This window comes from Nicotiana attenuata, unplaced genomic scaffold, assembly GCF_001879085.1.
Source record: "Nicotiana attenuata strain UT unplaced genomic scaffold, NIATTr2, whole genome shotgun sequence".
Lineage (NCBI taxonomy): Eukaryota > Viridiplantae > Streptophyta > Magnoliopsida > Solanales > Solanaceae > Nicotiana > Nicotiana attenuata.
Genome location: NW_017670751.1, coordinates 11,734 through 36,525, shown reverse-complemented (window position 1 = coordinate 36,525; position 24,792 = coordinate 11,734). Strand labels below are relative to the sequence as shown.

The 24,792-nt window shown below is 40.8% G+C and overlaps 1 protein-coding gene and 1 pseudogene across 1 annotated transcript; one reads left to right on the top strand and one right to left on the bottom strand.

Annotated features, from left to right (window-relative positions):
- Window positions 1-1,236: 1,236 nt before the first annotated feature.
- Window positions 1,237-1,650, bottom strand: LOC109242986 (RNA-directed DNA polymerase homolog; the record flags this gene model as incomplete). Its single annotated transcript, XM_019409879.1, has 1 exon — window positions 1,237-1,650. A coding segment is annotated over exon 1 (414 nt), but the record flags the coding sequence as incomplete, so codon positions are not given.
- A 12,755-nt stretch (window positions 1,651-14,405) lies between these two features.
- LOC109242979 overlaps window positions 14,406-24,792 on the top strand; it is a 15,579-nt pseudogene continuing 5,192 nt past the window's right edge.

Genomic DNA, 24,792 nt, shown 5'->3' with positions numbered 1-24,792 from the left:
ACTGAATCAACCTTCCGCAAGGTCCGCGGTAACCCAACTACGAAGTCCATAGTAATGCGCTCCCACTTCCACGCTGGTATAAGCATCCGCTAAAGTAGGTCGCCTGGTCTCTGATGTTCATACTTGACATGCTGGCAATTCAAACACTTAGTCACATACTTCACTATGTCCTTCTTCATCCCCCGCCACCAGTAGTGCTGCCTCAAATCACGATACATCTTCGTGACTCCCAGGTGAATAGAATACCTCGAACTGTGGGCCTCTTCTAGAATCCACTCCCTGAGACCATCAACATTAGGAACACATAGACGGCCCTGGAGCTGCAACACACCATCCTCGCCAATAAAAACCTCCCTGGAGTACCGTCTCTCTGAGGACTGCCAAATGTGGATCATCATACTGTCGGGGATTGATCTCTCCCAATAACGAAGACTGGGCGACCACACACGCTAGAACTCGGCTGGGCTCTGAAATGTCCAACCTCACAAGTTTGTTAGCCAAGGACTGAATGTCCAAGGCTAGTGGCCTCTCCTCTGCTGGAATGAATGAGGCTACCCATGCTCTCCGCCTTCCTGCTCAGGGCATCCGCGACCACATTCGCCTTGCCCGAATGATAAAGAATGGTGATGTCATAATCCTTCAGCAACTCAAGCCACCTGCGCTGCCTCAAATTGAGATCCCTTTGCTTGAACAAATGCTGTAGGCTGCGGTGATCGGTGTAAACCTCACAAGGCACCCCATATAAATAGTGCCTCCATATCTTAAGAGCGTGAACAATTGCTGCCAACTCCAAATCGTGCACATGGTAATTTTTCTCGTGAATCTTCAGCTGACGCGAGGCATATGCAATAACTCTCCCCTCCTGCATCAACACACATCCCAGACCAACCCGTGAAGCGTCGCAATACACCGTATACCATCCCCCGTACCGGAAGGCAATACAAGAACTGGTGCCGTAGTCAAAGCTGTCTTGAGCTTCTGGAAGCTCTCCTCACAATCATCGGACCAAATGAATGGGACACCCTTCTGAGTCAGTCTAGTCAAGGGTGATGCAATAGATGAAAAGCCTTGCACGAACCGCCGGTAATAACCTGCTAATCCCAGGAAACTCCTGATCTCGGTCACTGAAGTGAGATGTGGCCAACTCTGAACTGCCTCAATCTTCTTGGGATCAACCTTAATACCCTCTCCGAACACAATATGCCCCAAGAATGCCACTGACTCGAGCCAAAACTCACACTTGGAGAACTTAGCATACAGTTGCTGCTCTCGCAAGGTCTGAAGCACTACTCTCAAATGCTGCTTGTGCTCTCCCAGGCTACGCGAGTATATCAAGATGTCGTCAATGAAGACGATGACAAAGGAATCAATATAAGGCCTGAATACCCTATTCATCAGATCCATAAATGCTGCTGGCGCATTGGTCAAGCCAAAGGACATCACTAGAAACTCATAATGGCCATATCTAGTCCGGAATGCAGTCTTCGGAACATCCGAGTCCCGAATCTTCAGCTGATGATATCCTGACCTCAGGTCAATCTTAGAGAACACCCTAGCACCCTGCAACTGGTCGAACAAATCATCAATACGAGGCAACGGGTACTTGTTCTTGATGGTGACCTTGTTCAACTGGCGGTAATCAATGCACATCCGCATGGTCCCATCCTTCTTCTTCACAAATAGCATTGGCGCGCCCCAAGGCGATACACTGGGCCTGATAAGCCCTTTTGCTAACAACTCTTCTAGCTGCTCCTTTAACTCCTTAGGGGCCATACGGTACGGTGGAATAGATATAGGCTGAATGCCTGGGGCCAAGTCAATACAGAAATCAATATCACGTTCCGGAGCATGCTAGGAAGATCAGAAGGAAACACATCGGCGAACTCTCGAACTACTGGCACTGAATCAATCGTCGGAGACTCTGCAGTGGTGTCTCGAACATAAGCTAAGTAAACCAAACACCCCTTCCCAACCATGTGCTGAGCCTTCAGGAAAGAGATAACCCTGCTAGGCATGTCAACTGTGGAACCCTTCCACTCCAATCTCGGCGATCCTGTCATCACTAGTGAAACAGTCTTGGCATGGCAATCAAGGACGGCGTGATATGGAGATAGCCAATCCATGCCCAAGATGACCTCGAAATCGATCATGTCCAGCAACAGAAGATCTGCTCGTCTCGAGACCACAGAAGGTGACCACACAGGACCGGTAGATCCGATCCACAACACAGAATCACCCACATGAGTGGACACATGAACAGGAACACCCAAGGGCTCAGGAGGAATAACCAGGAAGCGAGCGAATAGAGATGATACATATGAATAAGTAGACCCTGGATCAAACAATACCGAAGCATCCCTACCACCAACGGGAATAATACCTGTGATGACGGCATCTGAGGCCAATGCATCCGGCCTGGCTGGAAGAGCATAGAACTTGGCTGGAGCGCCGGCTGTCTGACCTCCACCTGACTGAGTAGTAGCTGGCTGACCTCTCCCTGTCTGGCCTCCTCCTCTAGGACGACCTCTACCCGTCTGCCCTCCACCTCTAGGTGGCTGGGCAGCTGGTGTTGGAATCATGGGCTGCTGACCCTGCTGCACTGCCTTGCCCCGAAGCCTGGGGAAGTATCTCCTCATGTGACCGGGATCTCCGCACTCAAAACAACCGCGCGGGGCGGCAACCTCCTGCCCTGATGGCTGGCCTTGATAACCCGTAGAACCGCTGGAAGAAGCCTGGATAGCCGGTGGACGACATGAACTCTCCGGCATGGCACTGAAATAAGAATCAGGAGGACCCTGGGGACCTGAATGCCCACTGGAGGAACCCTGAATGGCTGGCGGGCGGTAGGAAGTCTCTGGCATAGCACTGAAATAGGGGAGTGCTGGAGCCCCCCGGGTAGGAGGTGGTGCTGAAACTGGTGGCCTACTAGGCTGGCCTCTCCCATACTGACCTCTGCCCCTAGCTGGGGCACCTCTGAACCCGCCGGAGAACCTAGCTCTCTTATCCTGCTGTATCTGCTCTCTACCCCTCTGGCGATATCCCTCAATCCGACGTGCAATCTTGACCACTAGCTGATACTCTGTGCCCATCTCCACCTCTCGAGCCATACTAAATCGAATACCGGGCTGCAATCCAGCAACAAACCTCTGCACCCTCTCCGCATCTGTAGGAAGTATCATGAGTGCATGGCGGGACAACTCGGAAAACCTTGCCTCATAGTCAGTCACAGACATCTGACCCTGCTCGAGCTGCTCAAACTGGTACCGCAGCTCCTCCCTCTCAGAGGGCGGGATATACCTATCCAAGAACAACTGTACAAACTGATCCCAAGTGATGGGAGGAGAACCTGCTGGCCTGCCGAGTACATAGGACTGCCACCACCTACGGGCCCTACCCTCAAGCTGAAAAGTAATGAAGTCAACTCCATGAGACTCCAATATCCTTATGTTGTGCAGTCTGTCCTTGCACCTGTCTATGAAGTCCTGAGCATCCTCATGACGCTCACCCCCGAAGACTGGAGGGTGAAGCCTGGTCCATCTGTCTAATAACTTCTGTGGGTCACCATCCACAGCTGGCCTGGGCTGGGGTGCCACTGCAGCAACTGGCTGAGCCCCATCTGCGGGTAGTGCACCCGGAGTCTGATATACTGCAACAAGACTCTATCAGGTTTGCCCATAACTCGTGAGACCTACGTGAACCTAGTGCTCTGATACCATATTGTCACGACCCATTTTCACAATAGGTCATGAGGGCGCCTGACACCCTTGTCAGGCAAGCCATTGCGGAAATATTACTAAAATAATCATATTGTTTTTAATTAGAATAAGTGGAATAAACACTCAACTTGGAATTTAAAACCAGGAGAGATAAATACTATAATAAAATAGTTACACAACCCCAAAATAATCGTCTACCAAAGTGTGTGCCAGAACCTGGTGTCACAAGCTACGGGCAACTAGTAGAATATACAACCCAAAAGAATACCACACTACCCTACTGTCTGGATCAGAATAGACAGAAAATAACAATACAAAAGAAAGACTTCTTCGGCTGTGGATCGACATGGAAGGAAAGCATCTCACCGTAGAAGTCCCAAGTCTGCTCACGAATGCGCACCAGAGAAATAACCGGATCCACCTGCCTCAGGCCCTGTACATTTAATTACAGAAGCGTAGCATGAGTACATAAACAATATGTACCCAGTGAGTATCCCGCCTAATCTCGAAAAAGTAGAGACGAGAGGTCGACTTGATACTCACTAGGGTCAGATAATATTATAAGTGTAAGTTTAACAATGAGAACTCTTTAATAGGCAACAGTTTACAACAAGGCATATAAGTCATATTCTCGCTAAGATTCCGATTAATCAATTACTTCAGTTACAATTATTAATTCCCTTCGAGTCATGAAAAAAAAACAGTTCTAATATTTAACACTCTCAGGCAAAGCTATATAAGCATGCGCAAATATGCCAAGGCGACGGTCCAATCCAACAGAAATAAATTGTGCACTTGCCGAGGATCGACGGCGCGCCTATAGATGCATCTATTCATACCGAGGCGATCGGCCCGATCCAAAAATAAGTAGAAATATTAAGTATACACACAAGGCACATCAACAGTCATAATGCCAAGCAAGACTTCAACAATTATACAAGTACGTTCTTAATCCCTTTTTAAATCTCTAGCATATCCTAGGTGCTCATAGTAAAGAGATAATATAGAGAGTCATGTAAAATAAGCATGATGTGGGTCCTAACTACCCGGACCATTAACATAGTAGTAGCTACGCACGGACTCTCGTCACCTAGCACGTGCGTAGCCCCCGCATTTGCAACAATTACTCAATTATTAATCCTAGGGGAACAGTTCCCTCTCACAACGTTAGAAAGGAGACTCACCTCGCTCCAAAGCGCGCTCCCAATATCAAGAACAAGCCCAAGCTCTTAATTCGAAGCTGAACGATCGCAAACTAGTTAAAATAGGTAAGAACTAGTCAATAAAGGCTTAAAAGGCCGAATTCTAACTATTTATGTAATTTCCCAACCTTTCCCACAAGTTTCCTAAATTCCGACCCCGGGCCCACGTGCCCAGATTCCGATATTTTTCGAAGAAAATTGTTCTCTACAACCTAAGGATCAATAATATATAAATTCTAGCCCACGAAGTAACAAATTAACATGATTAAATCTTAGTTTTATTGAAACCCTAGGTCTAGCTCTAACCCTTTGATTTTACCTAATTTTTAGTGTTTAATCTACCTAATATACATGTATTTAAACTAAGGATGAATGAGGATTACTTACTTTACAATGCTATGCTGAAACCCTCTCTTTGGAAGCACCAAAATCGCCCTAGTGTGGAGTTGTATATGGAATGAATGACTTGGAGTTCGGATTAAATGAACACTCTGCCCCCATCGATTTCCGCTTCTGCGGCACGGTGACCGCTTCTGCGGAAATCGCCTCTGCGGAAAAAGGCTCGCTTTTGCGAAAATGGCCCAAGAAGCCTGGACCGCTTCTGCGGTCAGGTGCCCGCTTATGCAGGTCCGCTTCTGCGGATTGCGAGCCGCTTCTGTGGATTTGGGCCTAAGGAGCTGGACCGCTTCTGCGGTCTCTGGGCCGCTTCTGCGGTTTCCTTTGGGCCTGGCCCTTTCCGCTTTTGCGATGGCTGACCGCATCTGCGGTACCGCTTCTGCGGTCCAAGAACCGCAGATGCGGTTATGACAGAAGCAGCAAACTTCAGCTCTCTTCCAATTTTCTTTCTTCGCTCGAACCTCGCTCGTTTGACGTTCGGGGCTCCCGAGCCCCACCCGAACATACCGACAAGTCTGAAATCACAAGGCGGACCTACTCGAACCCTCGAAACTTCCAAAACAACGCTAAATCTCAAAATCACCCCTAAAACCAAATAAATCAAACTTTTGAATCTTCAAGTTCTTAATTCTCCTCTAACGGGTCAAAACGCCCTTAAACTACTCGGATTGACACCAAATTTTACGGGCAAGTCTTAAACGACATTACGGACCTGTACCAACCTTCAGAACTAAAATTCAAGCCCGATACCTAGGGAATCAATGATTACTTAGTTTCTTTAATTCCTTAAAGCTTCAATTAAACAATTTTAGATAAAAATTCATTACTCGGGCTAGGGACCTCGGAATTCGATTCCAGACACACGCCCAGGTCTCATGTTTTCCCACGGACCCTCAGAAATTGTCAAATCACGAATCCGGGCCCGTTTTCCCAAAATATTGACCGAAGTCAAACTTGGTCTTTTTAAAAAATCCTAAAGAAGCAAATGGGCCTATTTTTACTCAAAACCCTTCCAATCCCGGAACCAATTGCCCCCGCAAGTCGTAATTAATTAAAATAAGTACGAGAGGCTTTATTTAGGGGAACGAGATTCTAAAAGGCAAAACGACCGGTCGGGTCATTACAGTTGACATAGAGCAATAACATTATATAAGTAGAAGGTGATCTACCTGCTATTGGAACAATATGTACAATTCACAAAAATTTAATAAAGCTTTTACCCCTCTTGTGGTGAACTATTTTGAGCGGCTTATGAGAAATCTGACATAATTTGCAAACCATGATCGACTAATAGAACCTCCAAACAGTAGGAACACCTGAAATAAATTACCACGATGAGTCCTAGCCCAAGATATATCAATGTAGCATTAGATTTTACACGAAAAAGAATGTAGAACTTCTTCTAATTTCCAACCGAGGCTAGTCAAATATAAGGAATTAGAAAATTCTCGAAACTTAGGAAGAAATAGAGGTTCTTCTATAGTAGAATAAGTCATGTCCCAGTTATTTTTTTGTTAAAAGAAGGAATAAGTCATGTCTTCTTATTTGAGACGAAGATACAAACTTCCGGCATCTAAAGTTAAAGGTTAACATTAGAACAATCTCAGAACTTTAACAGAATATAGAGGTCCTTTTACCAGAAGTAGTCATTTTCTCCTCCACTGAGGCTAACATATATCTTTTGGCAAAAAAAAAAAAAGAGAGGCTAACATATATCTTTTGGCAAAAGAGGCTAAGATATATCTTTTGGCATCTACGAATAGTCAGGTGCACAAGACATTCTGCGTTCACGTAGTGTCAGGAGAAGGGTCGTATCCAATGTAGGCAGTCTGCCCTAATGCAAGCATCTGTAACTGATTCCACGACTCGAACCCATAACATACACTATAGGTAACACAGAGAAAATTTTACTTGCTCCAAGGCTCCCTTCAAAGTGAAGAAAAATATTAAACTAACATATTGTACTTCAAAAAAAGACATGATTTACTTATTTAGAGAGCTTTGTTTTGTGTTCAATAACTTTTTCGTTCCATACCTAACACTGAAGTAAATATACTTTGTCCAAATGATCCTTCAAAATTTAACTTTTCCTAGTAATTTAAGCAATTTCTCTCGATTCAATTGAACTTCCAAACTAACTTTAAAGTGATCCATACGTTCTTATAAGATAAATTCCAAAGATAACTGAATAGACTCAAACGTGTAACCATTTGACGAACCCACTTAAAATACTACTTCGTCATATCAAGGCATATCGAATTCAAACACTTGCCTCAAATGAAAAATATCAACATTGCCTAGAATACTTCAACCTTCATTATTTTATTCTCATTCTGGCATGCCAAGTTGTAAGATCTTTCTTACATCCAACTAATCTCAACAATCCTCTAATTTATTATGAAGGATACTGACACAATGCTAAAAGAAAAAAAATAAAAAGATAAATTAACAACATACTCATCCATATATTACTACAATATAAAAAGGTTGGAAAAAAGAGAAAAAAATTAAAAGAAAATATGCAACTTAATATAATTATCCTTACAAAGCTGACAAGGAAACAATAAAATAATAAATATTGGGTAAAATTGAGATGATAAAAAGCTTGCGCATTTTTAGGTCAAATGTAGCTTACTTGGGTCTAGTAAAATGATTCGCCTACATGGTTTTCTACTTACTATCAAATAAAGGGAATCTAATTATATTTGCTTAATATGAGTATCTATAGAATCTTCTTTGAATTCTAACTTACATGAAATGCATAAACATGCCATTTCATTTTAAAATATTTATGGTAGAGAATCTCCAACCTCAAGTATAATTAACAGGCAACCAATCCAAATGAAATGAAACTTATTGATGATTCTCTATGACTAAGAGATGAAGTTTGGTTATGATTTTTCAAAAACATGTCCAAACTTTTCCAGAAACTTCTTTTACATTATATATAAAAGCATCAAAATCTTAAAGGCATATAAAGTTTGACTGATGGCACCAAAAATAAAAGACATGATAAAGTAGCTTACGGGCGAAAAGGTGAATCTTTAGGATGAACTCCAATCATATATTTTGGTTCTTTAGAGCTTCGACTTAAGGTTTCACCTAATACAAAACGTCAAGAATTAAGGAGGAGATAAGAAATTTGATAGTAACAATAAGTAATCCCTGAGGAAATATTTCAGAAATCGATATTACAAAACAATAAGACAAAAGGAAAGAGCTACCAAAGCAATTCAAGAACCTCACTTTAATAGTTCAGATGCAATTAAAGAGCCATTAAAGTGTTAAGAAAAAACAAATTTGATAAACCCTTAAGAGGACCTCTCATCCCTGCAAATTTCTGGAATAGATAAAAAACATACACAAACAAAAATTTCGAAAAGAATAATTCAAAAGCTCCCAGCAAAAAAGAAAATCATAATTGAACCCTAAGACAATTGCAAGATAAAATCCCCAAACATACAGAAGCAAATAAAGAGATATTCCAAATGGGAATAAAAGAAATAGAAGTAGGCACATGGGTTTTAAGCTGACACGGCAAGAGTGACAAAAGGCATCGTTAAATCTTCATTCAAGAACTATAAAAATTATATAATTAATAAATGGGCAGTTGGAATTCAACTGAAACTACAACCAAAGAGGCCCGAAATCCATTATCAATTACCACCCAATTAAGAAGATGAAGAAGATTCGAGCAAAAAATTGGTGGAGCATTTCTCCATGAAAAGAGATTAAAGAACCGATGTTTCGAGACCTACCGTGAGTGTATTGGAATGGAAACTTGAAGTGAGCAAACAGTGGGCAAGTAAAACATTTCATTTTCATCCATCTTGCCAATTTAACCTTGCATAATTGAGGTAATTACATTTTTGCCATTGGTCGACCACACTTGGCTTTTCTATATAATAGAAATTTTGTGTTGGATACAATTGTAATTGTATTAACTAATTTTTTTGTGGGAAAAAAATCAAAACTATTTATTCTCTTCATTTATTTAGGTTTACCGTGCTTTAGGCTTTTCATTGTTTAGAATTAGGATTCTTTAGTGCCGTAGGGCTTTTACTAATTAGATTTAGTATTCTTTAGATTTTGTTTAGGATTCTTTACATTCTTTTATTACCAATGTTATTTTTTCTTAAAGATTCTTTAGGTTAGAGGTTTTCATTTTTTTTTTACAATTCATTTTAGGGTTTTCAGAATATGCATACGGTAGTTTAATTTCGTGCATCTAATCATGGTAATGTTATCAACCACTCCAATTCATTCTACAATTTTTAATTTGGTGTAGTACGTTTACACATTAGTATAATAAGCATTCTTCTATTCATTCTTTGGTTGTGTTCCCTTGTTTCAGGATTAAACAACTATTGATGCATGAGAATATCAGTACCTATTTCTTGAGGTAATTTATTTTTCTCGACATATAATTCTTTCTCAAAGATTAATATCATGTGTAAAGTTTTGTATGTGAAAGGTTAGAGTTTAACCTATCGTAAAGTACTTTATGTGAACGGTATTACAATAAGGAATTTTTACCTCCTATACCCTTTTAAAAAATTATATTCCATAGCTACCTTTTGAGTTTTATAGCCAAATATCTATTTATGGTTACTTCCTATCCTTAAGCCATAAAATACTATTTGTATTATCTTTCTCTCTCATTTTTTCAGATTTTTCTCCACCCTCTCTCTCTCTCAAGGCCAGTCATTCTCCATGAATACAACCACTATTCCCCCCTGATTCATGTCCATTGTCTCGCGAAATTTTCATTGTTAGTGGGTTGGGGCTCTGAATCAATGTCGAAATCAAGCCCTAGAGAGAAAGATCCACCCCATTCTGATGGTCGTTGCTTTGCAATGAAATCTGGACATGGCCACTGTAACTCTTGCCTCTCACCACCTCCATTGCTGCTTTTTTTCATCTACCAAATTCGCAATTACTAACAAAAGATGACAATCTTCTATTGAAAATAAGGAATTTCTTTCGTTTTTGCGCCAAATTTTGAGAGTTTCGAGTCAGAATCGCGGCCCTCTTGACGAGACGACATTAGGGTTGTTCTTGAACAAAGACGACGGAGTTTGGGGCTGAGCAACTTGAAGAGTCTGTTACCTTTTTTTCATTGTATTTCAATGTATCTCGCTGTATCCTATGTATTTCAATGTATTCATTGTCTTTTTTTTCATTGTATTTCAATGTATCCCGCTGTATTCCATGTATTTCATTGTATTCACTGTCTCGCTATATTTCATGAATGTATTCATATATTTTTTTAATGATTATAATTTATGTATTCAGATGTATATATGTATTCAAATGTATCTGCAGTATGTATTCATATATTTTTTGCACTATAGATGACCTGCTATACTTCATGTATTCAATGTATTTTTATGTATTTAACTGTATTCAATGTAATTATATAATTTCTCTGAAGATTGCTATGTTTTTGGGGTATTTTTCGATTGAGAATCTTTTTTATAACTGGAAATACAAATTTTGTGTGTTATAATTGAGTTTGAGTTATATTAGGAGTCTATTATGTTAATTGATTTATTTTTCATTTAAAAACAGCTGAATAGACCATGAATTGCGCTATTTACGTTACTGTATTCACAAATACATATCGTGAATACAGTCGAATACAATAATCTGTCTAGCTGTAATCCCCTGTTTCACCCCGTGAATACAATCGAATACAATAATCTGTCTAGCTGTAATCCCATGTTTCACGCCGAGAAATGCTAGTGTATTCATGAATACAGCAGCTTAAATACATCGAATACACTCTAAAAAAGCCGTAAAAACGCTATAGGAAGTTATATAATAAATGGTACAACTAGCTAATAACCACTAAATAATAGTGGTTTGTGAAAATTTGTCTTACAACAATGGTTCTCGTAGTAAAGTTTTGTTTTAAAAAAAATCTGGCTTGACAAAAATTTGAACCAACTTCTTAAGACACTATCTTCACAGGTTGAACTTACAGTGGCTTTACACAAATCGAATATCCTACCTTCGAATTGGAGAGGTCTTGTATTTTTTTTTTTTTTTGGTTTAGCATACAAATAAGTCTGAGATTATCACTTTAGCTCTTATCAAATTGAATTTTTCTTTTTTCTTTTTTGTTTAATGTGCAGATTAAAGATGGTTATCATCTTTATATATTTTCTTAATGATTCTAAGGTGAGTATTTCTATTTCAGTTGCAGTCATTAAATTAATTTTTTGTTTTCTATGTCTTGCATACGAATGAACACAAGATTTACGTATCCTGCATGTGTGTTTGAGTGTAGTTGTTATTTACTTCATTTGATTTAATCAACTATTTTAGCCCAAGCTACTTGATAAATTTGTTTTGTAGTATATATTATATCTTTGTGAAATAAATATATAACTTGGTTCCTTCTGCAAGAGTGTCAACTTCATATAGTTCCATATTTGAAACAAATTGCAACCGCCGTCTTTGTTCTTCACAGTCACGTTTAGCTCCACAATAATTAGGCACATAGTGCTAATAAGAAAATATAGGCTCTTGCCAGCACTGTCGTACGGTTAAGGTGGTCCTCTCATGAGTCTATTTTTTTATTAATAGATTGGTATTTACAAAAATCACAAGACCGTTGGTGACTCCATGTATTAGTGTCAGTACCTATGTTCCTTTCTGTATTATTTCTTGTCTTTGTATTATCAAAGAGCAATTACGTTCTTAATCCCATTGTTATACTTTTTCCACAATCCATGATATTATTCTTAAAAGAAAATAGTAGTCAAATATATAAAATAATTATCTGAACTATAATATGTATTTTTTCAATATGTTTGTAACAGTTTTGAGATGCTCATAGAAGGATTATGTAGTATTTAATTTTGTCATTGGCATTTTTGACTTTAACTATATGTTTCTTTAAGAATGTTCTCTTCAGTATTTTTGTATTGAAAATATTTTGATCTTTTTTGAAAATGTGTTTCTTCTTTTTATTTATGTCAAAATTCAAAAACTGAAGACAATTTGATTCTTTTTTGAAAAAGAACTTTTCTCTTTTATTTATATTAGGAATTTCAGTATCTTTTTTATTTTTTTTACTTTGTCCCATATCATTTTTGCCATGATCTTAGATCTGTTGAGATAAAATTATAAAACAACGTCAAAAACTCTATGTGATATTTATGATTTGATGTTATTCTCTTGAAATAAATTAAATGTTCTGTCAAATAATAATAAATGAGTAAATAATTTGAGTTAAGGCTATGAGGATTTGTGTGGAGCAATATTTTCTTTTTTATTGAGTAAAATCAACATTAGTCATTGTTATGAATTTATACTATTTTCCTTTAATTTTTATTTATAACTCAAATAATATTTATGTGATTTTTAATTTTCTTACTCATCAAAACGGGATACACGCGCAAAGCGCGTACCCTAAAACTAGTAATATATATATATATATATATATATATATATATATATATATATATATATATATATATATGTATGTATATATATATATATGTATATATGTATATATAGATTAATTTACGGTGGTATTATAAAGGAACCTTGCCACACTTCCACAGAGGAACGAGGGAAAACCCTAATTAGAAAAACCTCGCCACACTTAGGCATCATTTGTTTGCATTTAATGGAGGTCTGAATCTTAATCATTCAGATCTCAGACATTAAGTGCATTTGTTTTTAAAGTCTGAATCTTAATTATTAAGATCTTAATCATTAAGTATGTTTGTTTTTTTAACTTCATAACCACTTAATGGGTCTGAATATGTCTGTATGATTAAGATCTACAACAGAGACTTAATTTCATTAAGATGGTATCACATATTCATTATTAACTGCCGCCACCGCCTACCATTACCAACTACCACCATGCCACCACTACCACCCTACTCAACCACCACCACCACCACCTCCACCACCACTACCACCACCACGCCATCATCATCCTCAATCATACCCGCCATCATTATCGACCATCACCATCCACTATCCCCACCACTCCGACCACCATATATCATTCTCACCCACAATTAACACCCATCCACCTCAACTACCACAACTGACCACCCCATCACCATCAACAACCTCAGTCGGCATTGCCCATCATTATAACATACCACTACCCAACCACCACCTATCTTAGTCACAACTACTACCACCACCCGCCATTATTAACTATCACCACCCACCACCACCATCCTCAATCATAATCACCACCACTACCAATCACTACTAGCTACTAGCATGAACCACCATCATCAACCAAAACTACCACCAAAGCACCACCTCTAGTCGGCATCACCCATTAGCCATCACCACTAACAACTACTCCCTCCGTTTCAAAATAAATGAGGTAGTTTGACTCGGCACGGAGTTTTAGGAAAAAAAGAAAGACTTTTGAAATTTGTGGTCTTAAAAGCTTAAGGGGTAAAGCTTTGTGGGGCCATGACTTTTGTGTAGTTATAAAAGCTTCTCATTAATGGTAAAATGGATAAAATGAGGAGTTTAAAATTGAATTATTTCCAAATTTAGAAATGTGTCATTTATTTTGGAACAGACTAAAAGGGAAAGTACCTCATTTAATATGAAACGGAGGGAGTATCATATTTTAAAAAACCACATATTTTATTGATAGAATATTAGATTAGTTAGTATTTCATTTGAATTTTATGTTTATTAATTTTCAAATAATGATAAATTTAATACATTCAGATGTTAAAAATTAAACAGTCTTAATTAATTTTATTTAGATCTTAATACACATCTTAATATATTCATATGTATATTCAGATTCAAATATCTTAATCTTAATACACATCTTGATATTCAGACGTATATTCAGATTCATACGTCTTAATCTTAAAAAAAACAAATGAGGCCTTACACTGTTCCACACACTCGCATAGTGCCATCGAGTTTAGTCCTGTACGTATGATCGAATTTATTCTTTGTTTCTCCTGCTTCTTTCTCCGTCAGTAGACACAATACGTGAAAACTGTAGTCCTTTTTAGTTGAGATCTAATGATTCTTCGTTTCACTATTTTGATAACAGCGAAAGGGAAGGAGACAGAGTGTAAAGATGAGCCGAGCAGCAGCGAAAGGCGGGAAGAAGAAGGGGGCAACGCTCGTAATTGACTGTTCGAAGCAGTGGACGACAAGATTATGGAGATTGCTTCTCTTGACAAATTCCTTCAGGAGAGAATTAAGGTTGGTGGCAAAGCTGGAGCTCTTGGGGATTCCGTTACCGTTACCCGTGACAAGAACAAGATCACCGTCACTTCTAACTCCGCTTTTTCCAAGAGGTACTACTTCTATATTACCACCTCCATTTCGTCTATTTTTAGTATTTTCGCCTCATTTTTGTTACTACCCAATTTTCCCTTCGTTGGGTTTCGTGATGGCACCTAGTATTATAGACTAGGTAAGCCTAATAATTGTGGAATAAATAATAACATCTAAAATTCTTCTGGAATGAACCTTTTACACAATTACCATATTCCCAAAACCCGGTGGTACAAGTCATAAGCTCTACAAAGTTTTGCTACAACTTCTAAACACAATCGTATGGAAATAAGTGCAACAGCGTGAATATAAAATAAGAAGGTGACTCCGAAGCCTGCGAACGCAGCAGTAGGGCTACCTTGAGTCTCCTCGACAAGAATCCGCACAGCTACTAGCGAGCAATACCTGAAAACAAAAATGTGCAGAAGTGTAGTATGAGCACATCACGGCGGTGCCCAGTAAGTATCAAGACTAACCTCGGTGGAGTAGTGACGAGGAACAGTCAAGACACCTACTGGTCTAATAAACAGTACATGATATTTGTATAAAGACTACGCGATACGGCTAACGATATAATAATTGCAATAAGGTAAGGAAACAACAAGTACTCAGCAGAAATACCATAAGGAAAACACGGAAAGAAAAGCAAGAATACAACCCAAATCCGAAATCCCAAATACAGAAAAGACAAGTTATAACTCAACAACCCCGATAGTTTCACCTTAAGTCTTAACCAGTAAGCGTCAATCCAATAGTCAAACCTATCAAGTGATAAAAATGGTTCGAAATGTAATTCCTTCAATAATTGTTCTTTTCAAAAGAGTTCTTTTCAAAATAATGCTTTTCGAATATAATCTTTTTAACAAATATTCATCGAATATAAGTCACCCTGCGACATTTCAAAATAGTTAATTAAAAATTAGGTACATTCAAATATGATCTTTTCAAATAGAAAACCTTAGAATATAAGTCACCCTGTGACACCTCATCTCATAATCATACAATACGGGTCTCCATACCTGACCCCTAACACTTGGCATACTGTGATCACGCCCAACTATGCCTTATAAAAAGGACTCTGTGGACGTTGCAAATATAACCCGAGTATTACGCCCAGGGTCGAATTCACAGAGAGTTAACCTATCAACCGCTATCTTCAGACCCACCAAGTCTTCAGAACCAGCTTCTCAAATATTCAAATTCTCAGTTGAGTGTTCTTTAACAACTAGCTTGCAAGTAACTAAATGGCTGTAACTAGATTAATAAGGTTGTAAACAATTATGAGAAAAAGCTAAGGCAATGATTTCCCCTATTGATGGAATCCCTTCTGTTTATGCTCATACAAATTTACCCACACATCTCTATCAATCATGAACGCTAATCTTAACGCAATTCTCTCCCGAGTAATCACAGTAATCTACTATTGCACTCTCCCGAGATACACTAGCTTACTTTATTTAGCACAATTCACTTAGATTACACCCAAGGCTTCGTTATCCCTAATCCCGCCTTTAAACCCGCAATTATAGATTCCTCTAATAATCTAGGAATGGTGTTGTTCAACAATACCCTAAATATGCACTCTTTTCCAAGTTATGCACACTAAATAGGCACAGCTAATTGAGGATCCTGTCAATTAACTACAACGAACACGAAGTTGAACAAATAAAGATTAAACTAGCAATTTGTATTCACATAAACAAGAAGTTCATCACCCAATAGGTTCCATCAAAGCCTTAGACAAGGAATTTAGCTACTCATGGCTATGGGAAAATAAACTAAGATTGAATTCATCATAAAATCAAAAGAAAAGAAGAAAGATGTTTAGAGTATTTTCTCACAATGGTTTTCCTTGCTAAGAAACCTAAAAAATCAATACATGCCTCTCTTGGGCGAAGTCTAGTGTTTTAAATAGGTTTTAGGTCTAAAAATCCCATAATTGACACTTTGGTCCTTGAAGTTTCTAGGCCTGCCGCGGTCGCGGTAGAACCGCGACCAAACACCCTCGCGGATTCTCAATCTTCTGCAGCTGCTTCCCACCGCGGTTCTGTCGCGGTCGCGGTGGAACCACGGTGGATCCAGTACTCTGAATCTTCGGCCTGTTTTGCATGGGTCACTTGGAAAATTTCACAGTTGGCCTCTTTTTCATCACTTTTAACTCCAAAACTGCTCCTTAGCCTTCCTTATACATATATCACCTACAAATCATGAAAAGCACTAATAAGAGCATTTTGTCATCACTTTTAGCATTAAAACTACACAAGAAGGTGATTATTTAAGGTGTGATTATAGTCAAATTCACCTATTATCAACACCCCACACTTAAACCTTTGCTCGTCCTCGAGGAAACTAAACCACACTTCTAGGCCTAACTGTTCAATGCATTGCCCCAATTTATGTCACACCTGCTATTATCAATGATCGACCCAAGCAGTGCACAATCATATATCAAATGCAGACTCTCATGCCAAGACACACTTGTGCTGACTCTAATTACTCTAACAGAAGTGAAGACTCACTTTTTCTTCCTGAGTCACATGCCCTCACATAAACAAAATCCGAGAGAAGTTCCACACACATAAAATTCAACAATAAGGAACCATATATAGAAAGAATTCACTCACTCTCAGCAAAGAGCATTCACATGCCACACAGACACACCATAAGCTTGCCCTCCAGTGTAATACTCTACTAATCGAGCCATTCAGTCAAAGATCAAGAGGTCTTTATAGGTTGTAATGTAGGCTAAGGGACGGGTAGGATATATTTGGATATAGTGACTAACCTCCCTAAGCACTTTTAATACAACTTCCTTTTGTTTCACCTTCATGCTCAACCCAATCATTATTTCACATTTTGTTTCACTTGTGACCCCCACTTTTCGTTAGGTACAACTGGCTTCTTCTTTTTTTCTTTTCTTTTCTCTTTTTTTTTTCAGATTTATTGTACACTACCAGTTCACCAACCAGAACCTTCATTCTTGATTCCCCTTTTCTCTTTTTTTTTTAGTTCTCTCCCACCCCAAACTTTGACTTTTGTATATTCTTTAGTGATTAAGTGCTTCTAGGAGGTAAGGGTTCAAACAATGAGCTTATTCAAACACAACGATTTAGATTATTATAGGGTTATCAAAGAACAGGCTTCAGGCTCAAAGGGGTTAACTATGGTAATATGCACAGGTGGATTCTCAAGTATAAAGGGTTGCACAAAGAAATGCCTCAATCATCTCTAAAACCAAACGACTTCTATTTCGCTTTGCAAACACACAGGGCAAGTTCTAGGTATCATATGCAGGCATAGGATGCAAGTAACAACTCACACACACTTAGCATGTAACTCATTCCGAATCAGTTCATCAATACAATCATACGAGTGTTCAAGCCAGACAAGATGTGCAAAATTAAGGCATAGATTATAAGTCCACAAACAAGCTTAGACCTTACACCCTCAGTTCGTTCACTTTGCAAGTGTGCACATTTGGGGTTACATTCTGACCTTCACCCATCTAATCCTAAAACTATAAAAGAAAAATCTACCTAACCCGGCTCAAGAAAAACCCTTGGAAAAGAACCGTGGTCAAAAGAAAAACCAAGGGGGAGGTACTACACCACCTAAAAGAAGAAAATAAAATTAAAAAAAAATTCTACATGGACTACTTCCCTCAAGAGTACTGTCCACATAGTCCGTCATCAGGAAGAGTCCTCTACAAATTTTTGTCTTTTATTTTGTTATTTTTTGTATATCTACACTTTGACCACATCTAAGAGACCCCACAACAAGCTATATACATGTTGAATACACAGTTAGAGCAAGTCTCCCACCCCACACTTAAAATCATGGCATGTCCCCATGTCATATCAATAAAGTAAAGAGCAGAAGGGTGAGAAGACTTCCCTGAGACTCAATCCGAGTCGGAGACGGTGCTGGGGTCTACATGGCAAGCCCTCCCCAATGCGCGTAGCCAAGCCATAAACCGGCTCTCAGATCTAGCCTGCCTCTGTGACATGGCGTCCATCCGTGTGTGTAGACCATCCACTGAGGTGCGGAGATCCGCGACCTCTTCCTCCAAGGAGCGCAGCATAGGCCGGGAGGACTGTGAGCGTGATAGGTCTGCTCCAGAATGGGGGCGCCGAGAGGGCCCGGCACTGTCAACAGACCTCCTGGACGGTGCAACAGGGACCGGATCATCCTCCTCATCATCAATCTCAATTGTAGTGCGGGTGCCCCTGCCCACTCTGATGCTAGAAGCTTTGAAAGCTGCTTTGGGAGGCAAATCGCCATCAGCAGGGTTGGTAGGGGTGTTTCTCATCAAGCACAATGTGGTCACCAAGGAAGGGAAATAGAATCCCTTTGTCAGCAGCGGGCCCCGTAAGACCATTTCATCTCCAATTACCCGTGCCGCATCAAAATCCTTCCCTGTCACAAAGCACCAAGTCAACAGTGCCCTATTGAAGTTCACGTCCGTGGTATTGCTAGAAGGCAGGAACCTGCTACAGATAACAGTCAACCAACACTTGGCCAAGTGAGTGAAGGAGTTAGAGTTGAGGGTTATTTGGTCACGTATCCATATGGGATGTCCCCCTGTGCAAAGTACATCCGTCATGACCTCCCATGTCACCCCGGGCCTGTCATGGTAATAGTCGACGTCACTGGTGAACGGAGGCAGCCGCAACACCCGGCAAATTGTTTGAATTTGAGCACTGACCACCATACCCCGAACAATCACCTCCCTACCCAAATTCAAAGGGGAGTTGGCATAAAATTCACGAACCAGCATCTTGTTAACTGGTGCAGGGTCAGCAAATAGGAACTCCATTTCCCGCCTCCGTATCTCCTCATACATCTCCACTTTTTCGGCTCGGAGGGCTGCCCGATCAATCGGGATTTCATGGATAAAAGCTTTGGTAGCCTTGGCGTTGAAGTCGTCCTCTGCTAGTTCCGATTAGAATCTGGACTCATCATACGCAGGTCGTTGGGATGTGCCTCTAGAGCGCCTGTGCCTTTTGGGAGCCATTGGACCTGCAAATAATCAAACAAACCATCAACATATGCCCTAGCTAGTGCCAATAAGATGGTTACTCAGACTTCACCTCCCAATGACACCAAATATATCCCCTTACTTCACCCATAATAACCCCCAAAATAGGTCTATAATTTGCTTACCACTTCCGGCATAATACACCCCACACTTATTCCTTTCAATGTTACCCATGACATACAACACCACCATATAACAAATACCACTCTACAACAAATACCACCATAAACAAATACCACTCTACAACAAATACCACCATACAACAAATACCAGAATGTATTTATTGCCAAAAATATACAACATAGTGCCACAATTTTCGGCCAACACATGACCCAATACCGTACTACACCACAAAAATCTAGTTTAGGCCTCCAACCCACCAAAATAATTTCACAATTATGTAATAATGGAGACCAAATTGATTTGGCACCAAACAACCTCATATACATTAACTACAACAATGGCAAACATAAAAGAAAGCAAAAAAAAAAAATTAAAAAAAATTCAAATTACTACACTAATTTTAACTAGGGTTTAAGTAAAACTACTAATTTAACAAATTACACTACTTAGAAGAGAAAGAAATAGAGAGAGAGAAGAATAACTTACTTGAGTTGAAGAGGGGAAGGAATGGAGGTGTGTTAATGGAGGTTTGGGGAAGAAGGGTTGGTGGGGGTGTTGAAGAAGAAGAAGAAAGGGAGTTGTAGGTAAAGAGAGAGATAGAGAAAGAAGTGGATGAGGGGGAAAGGGCGGAAATAATTGGAGTGTAGATAGGAGGGGGAGTTTTGAGGGGGTTAAAAAGAAAAAAGAAAAAAAATACAAAAGAAAAAATACTTACCTGGCCGCGTCTGTGACTGCCGAGGTTCTGCCGCGGTCGCGGTAGAACCGCGGCAGTGAGTTTCTGCGAGGCCTTTTGACCGCGGTTTCACCGCGGTCGCGGTGGAACCGCGGTCGAGGCCCCTCTCTGATTCTAACGCCCAGTTCTGTTCTGTTTTTTTTTTTAAGCTAGATTACAAAGATTACAATTACAACAATGTCATGGGTTGCCTCCCACGTAGCGCCTGATTTAACGTCGCGGCACGACTCATGTGAGCGAAATTAAGGTTCGCTCGACCCCTGGGGTTCATTCAAATGCAGCTCGGTCATCTCCTTAGGCTCGTTCATGCCCACATACAATTTCAACCGCTGACCATTGACTCTAAATGTACGAGAGTCATCTTCAGTAGAAACTTCCACAGCTCCGGATGGAAACACCTCAACCACACGAAATGGTCCAGACCACCTTGACTTTAGCTTACCTGGGAATAACCGCAGTCTTGAGTTATAAAGCAGTACCCTGTCTCCAGGTTTGAAATTTCGTTCAATGATGTTCTGATCGTGAAGCCTCTTCATTCTCTCTTTATATAGCCTTGTGCTCTCAAAAGCAAGATACCGGAACTCCTCTAGCTCATATAATTCCGTGACTCTCGACGTGCCCGCAGCTTCCAAGTCTAAATTCAGCTGTTTCAGTGCCCACCACGCTTTATGTTCCAATTCTATAGGTAGGTGACAAGCCTTCCCAAACACCAACTTATATGGTGACATACCAATTGGTGTCTTGAATGCTGTCCTGTAAGCCCATAGCGCATCATCCAGCTTCCTTGACCAGTCAGTTCTTGTAACATTTACAGTTTTTGTCAATACGCTCTTGATCTCTCTGTTGGACACCTCAACCTGTCCACTGGTCTGTGGGTGGTACGGAGTAGCCACCTTGTGGCGCATATCATATTTAGCCAACAACTTCTCGAAGGCCCGGTTGCAGAAATGAGTTCCTCCATCGCTAATAATTGCACGTGGTGTCCCAAAGCGGGTGAATATGTTCTTCTTGAGAAACCCGACTACCACCTTAGCATCATTGGTAGGTAATGCAGCAGCTTCCACCCACTTGGACACGTAATCTACAGCAACAAGAATGTATTTATTGCCATAGGAGCTGACGAAGGGACCCATGAAATCTATCCCCCAAACATCAAACACTTCCACTTCTTGAACTGGGTTCATGGGCATCTCGTGATGCCGGGAGATGTTCCCGGTGCGTTGACATTCATTGCAGCTCTTGACCCATAGGTGAGCATCTTTAAATACCGTTGGCCAGAAAAATCCGGCCTCTAGCACCTTAGCTGCCGTCCTGATGCCTCCAAAGTGACCGCCATACGCCGAAGCGTGACAAGCCTGCAAGACAGAAGATTGTTCGATCTCGGGGACGCATCTCCGGATCATGTTATCAAGGCATATTCTAAACAAGTAGGGCTCATCCCAGTAATACCATTGGCTTTCGCGAAAGAATCTCTTCCTCTGAACCGATGACAGGTCGTGAGGAACAATACCACTGGCCAGGTAATTAGCATAGTCTGCATACCAAGGCGCTTCCTGATGAGTGGTAACGAGCAGCTGCTCATCTGGAAAGGTTTCCAGAATTTCCTCCACTTCTACTACATTTTCAGCTCCTTCAAGTCGTGATAGGTGATCAGCGACTTGATTTTCAGTGCCCTTCCTGCGGTCACGAATTTCAAGTCGAACTCTTGCAGTAGCAACACCCAACGAACCAGGCGTGGCTTAGAGTCCTTCTTTTCTATTAAGTATCTAAGAGCTGCATGGTCAGAGTATACGATTACCTTGGATCCTATTAGATAGGACCGAAACTTGTCAAAAGCAAATACCACAGCTAGCATCTCCTTCTCTGTCACTGTGTAGTTCAACTGGGCTCCACTCAGCGTCCTACTAGCATAGTAGATTGGGTGCATCAGTTTGTCCTTCCGTTGGCCCAACACTGCCCCCACCGCATAGTCACTGGCATCACACATCAATTCGAACGGTTGCTCCCAGTCAGGGGCAACGATTATGGGTGCTGTGACCAACCTTTGCTTCAACACCTCAAAAGTTACCCTGCATTCATCAGAAAATACAAAGGGGTGATCTTTCTCTAACAACTTACAGAGAGGGTTGGCAATTTTGGAGAAGTCCTTAATGAACCTCCGGTAGAATCCGGCATGTCCAAGAAAGCTCCTTATGGCTTTGACTGAAGTTGGCGGCGGCAGCTTAGCTATGACATCAACCTTTGCTCTATCAACCTCTATTCCTTTGCTTGACACTCGGTGCCCCAAGACTATGCCTTCTTGTACCATGAAATGGCACTTTTCCCAATTCAGAACCAAGTTAGTCTCAATGCACCGTTTCAACACACGCGTCAGATTCACTAGGCAGTCCTCAAATGAGTTCCCCACCACTGAGAAGTCATCCATGAACACCTCCATTATATCTTCTACCATGTCAGTAAATATGGCCATCATGCACCGTTGGAATGTGGCGGGTGCATTGCATAGACCAAAGGGCATCCTCCTGAAGGCATAAATTCCGTACGGGCATGTGAATGAGGTCTTTTCTCTATCCTCAGGGGCAATGGAGATCTGATTGTACCCTGAGTACCCATCCAAGAAGCAAAAGTGTGACCTCCCTGCCAATCTATCCAGCATTTGATCAATGAAGGGAAGTGGGAAGTGGTCTTTTCTGGTGGCCAGATTCAACTTTCTATAATCCATGCAGATTCTCCAGCCTGTGACGGTTCTTGTTGATATAAGTTCATTGTTGTCATTCTTTACCACCGTCATACCACCCTTTTTAGGCACACATTGAACTGGGCTAACCCAGCTACTGTCAGAAATTGGGAAAATGATTCCCGCATCCAACCATTTTATCACTTCCTTCTTCACCACTTCCTTCATATTTGGGTTTAGCCGTCTTTGATGTTCCCTGGAAGGTTTGTGCTCCATGGTCCACCCAATGGCAGTTTTGCACTCCCTTAGTACCTGTAAAAGCTGTTGAACCTGCACATCTAACAAACCAGATGAGATAATAACAGGTAATGTGGAGTCAGGCCCCAGAAATTCATACCCGAGGTGGGTTGGCAAAGGCTTCAATTCCAGCTTAGGGGGTTCCTCGATGGATGGTTTAGCTGGAGGGGTCTCTCTCTTTTCTAAGTGCAAGGGCTCAAACTCCAGATTTCTCTCCCAGAACCCTTTACCTTCCAGTGCCAACACCCATTCCGCCAAATCCTCACCATTCACTTCATCCAAATTTGTCAAGCATGCAGCAAGGGGATCCTCAACCGTCAATGCCTCGTCATCAGCCTCTACAATTACATCTATTGCATCAATAAGGGAACAATTTGCGAACTCACTTGGTCGCCTCATCGATTTCTGCACATTGAATATAATTTCCTCATCATTGAGCCTCATCTTAAGCTCCCCGGTCTCGCAATCGATCAAAGCTCTCCCCGTGGCCAAGAAGGGTCGTCCTAGAATTATGGGAATTTCTGCATCCACTTTGCAATCCAAGATTACAAAATCTGCAGGGAACACGAATTTCCCCACCTGAATAAGCACATCATCAAGAATCCCAAATGGACGCTTAACAGTCCTGTCAGCCAGCTGCAATAACATAGAAGTAGGTCGAGCTCTGCCAATGCCTAACCTCTTATAAATGACCAGGGGCATGAGATTAATGCTGGCCCCTAAATCATAAAGTGCCTTAGCAAAGGCATAGTTCCCAATGGTGCATGGAATTGTAAAACTACCTGGATCAGATAGCTTTTCAGCAACAGGTCTAGATACCACTGCACTACATGTCTGAGTAAGGGTCACAGTCGACAAGTCTTGAAAGTCAAACTTCCGAGACATTAAGTCCTTCATCATTTTAGCATATCCTGGCATCTCCTTTAGAGCTTCAATCAGTGGAATGTTTATCTGGATTTGTTTGAGCATCTCTAGGAACTTTTTGTACTGCTCCTCCTTTTGATGCTTGGCCAACCTTTGCGGGAATGGTGCAGGAGGTCTTTTCTTCCCAATCACGTGAGGTTTCTCCTTCTCAGCTACTGTCTCAACTATTGGTTCTGCTGCTGTCTCAATTACTGGCTCAACTACTGTCTCAGTCTCGTGCTGCATATTCGTTTCTTCAGGAGCAGGCTGAACTGTTACCTCTGTCAATCCCGTAGAGTCATCCAGCTCAATGGGCACTGGAATTAGTGTCTCAGCCTGTATGTTTTCTCAAGCTCTCTCTTGCTCAACATCTAGATCCCTACCATTACGTAGAACTCACCGTCATCAGCTGT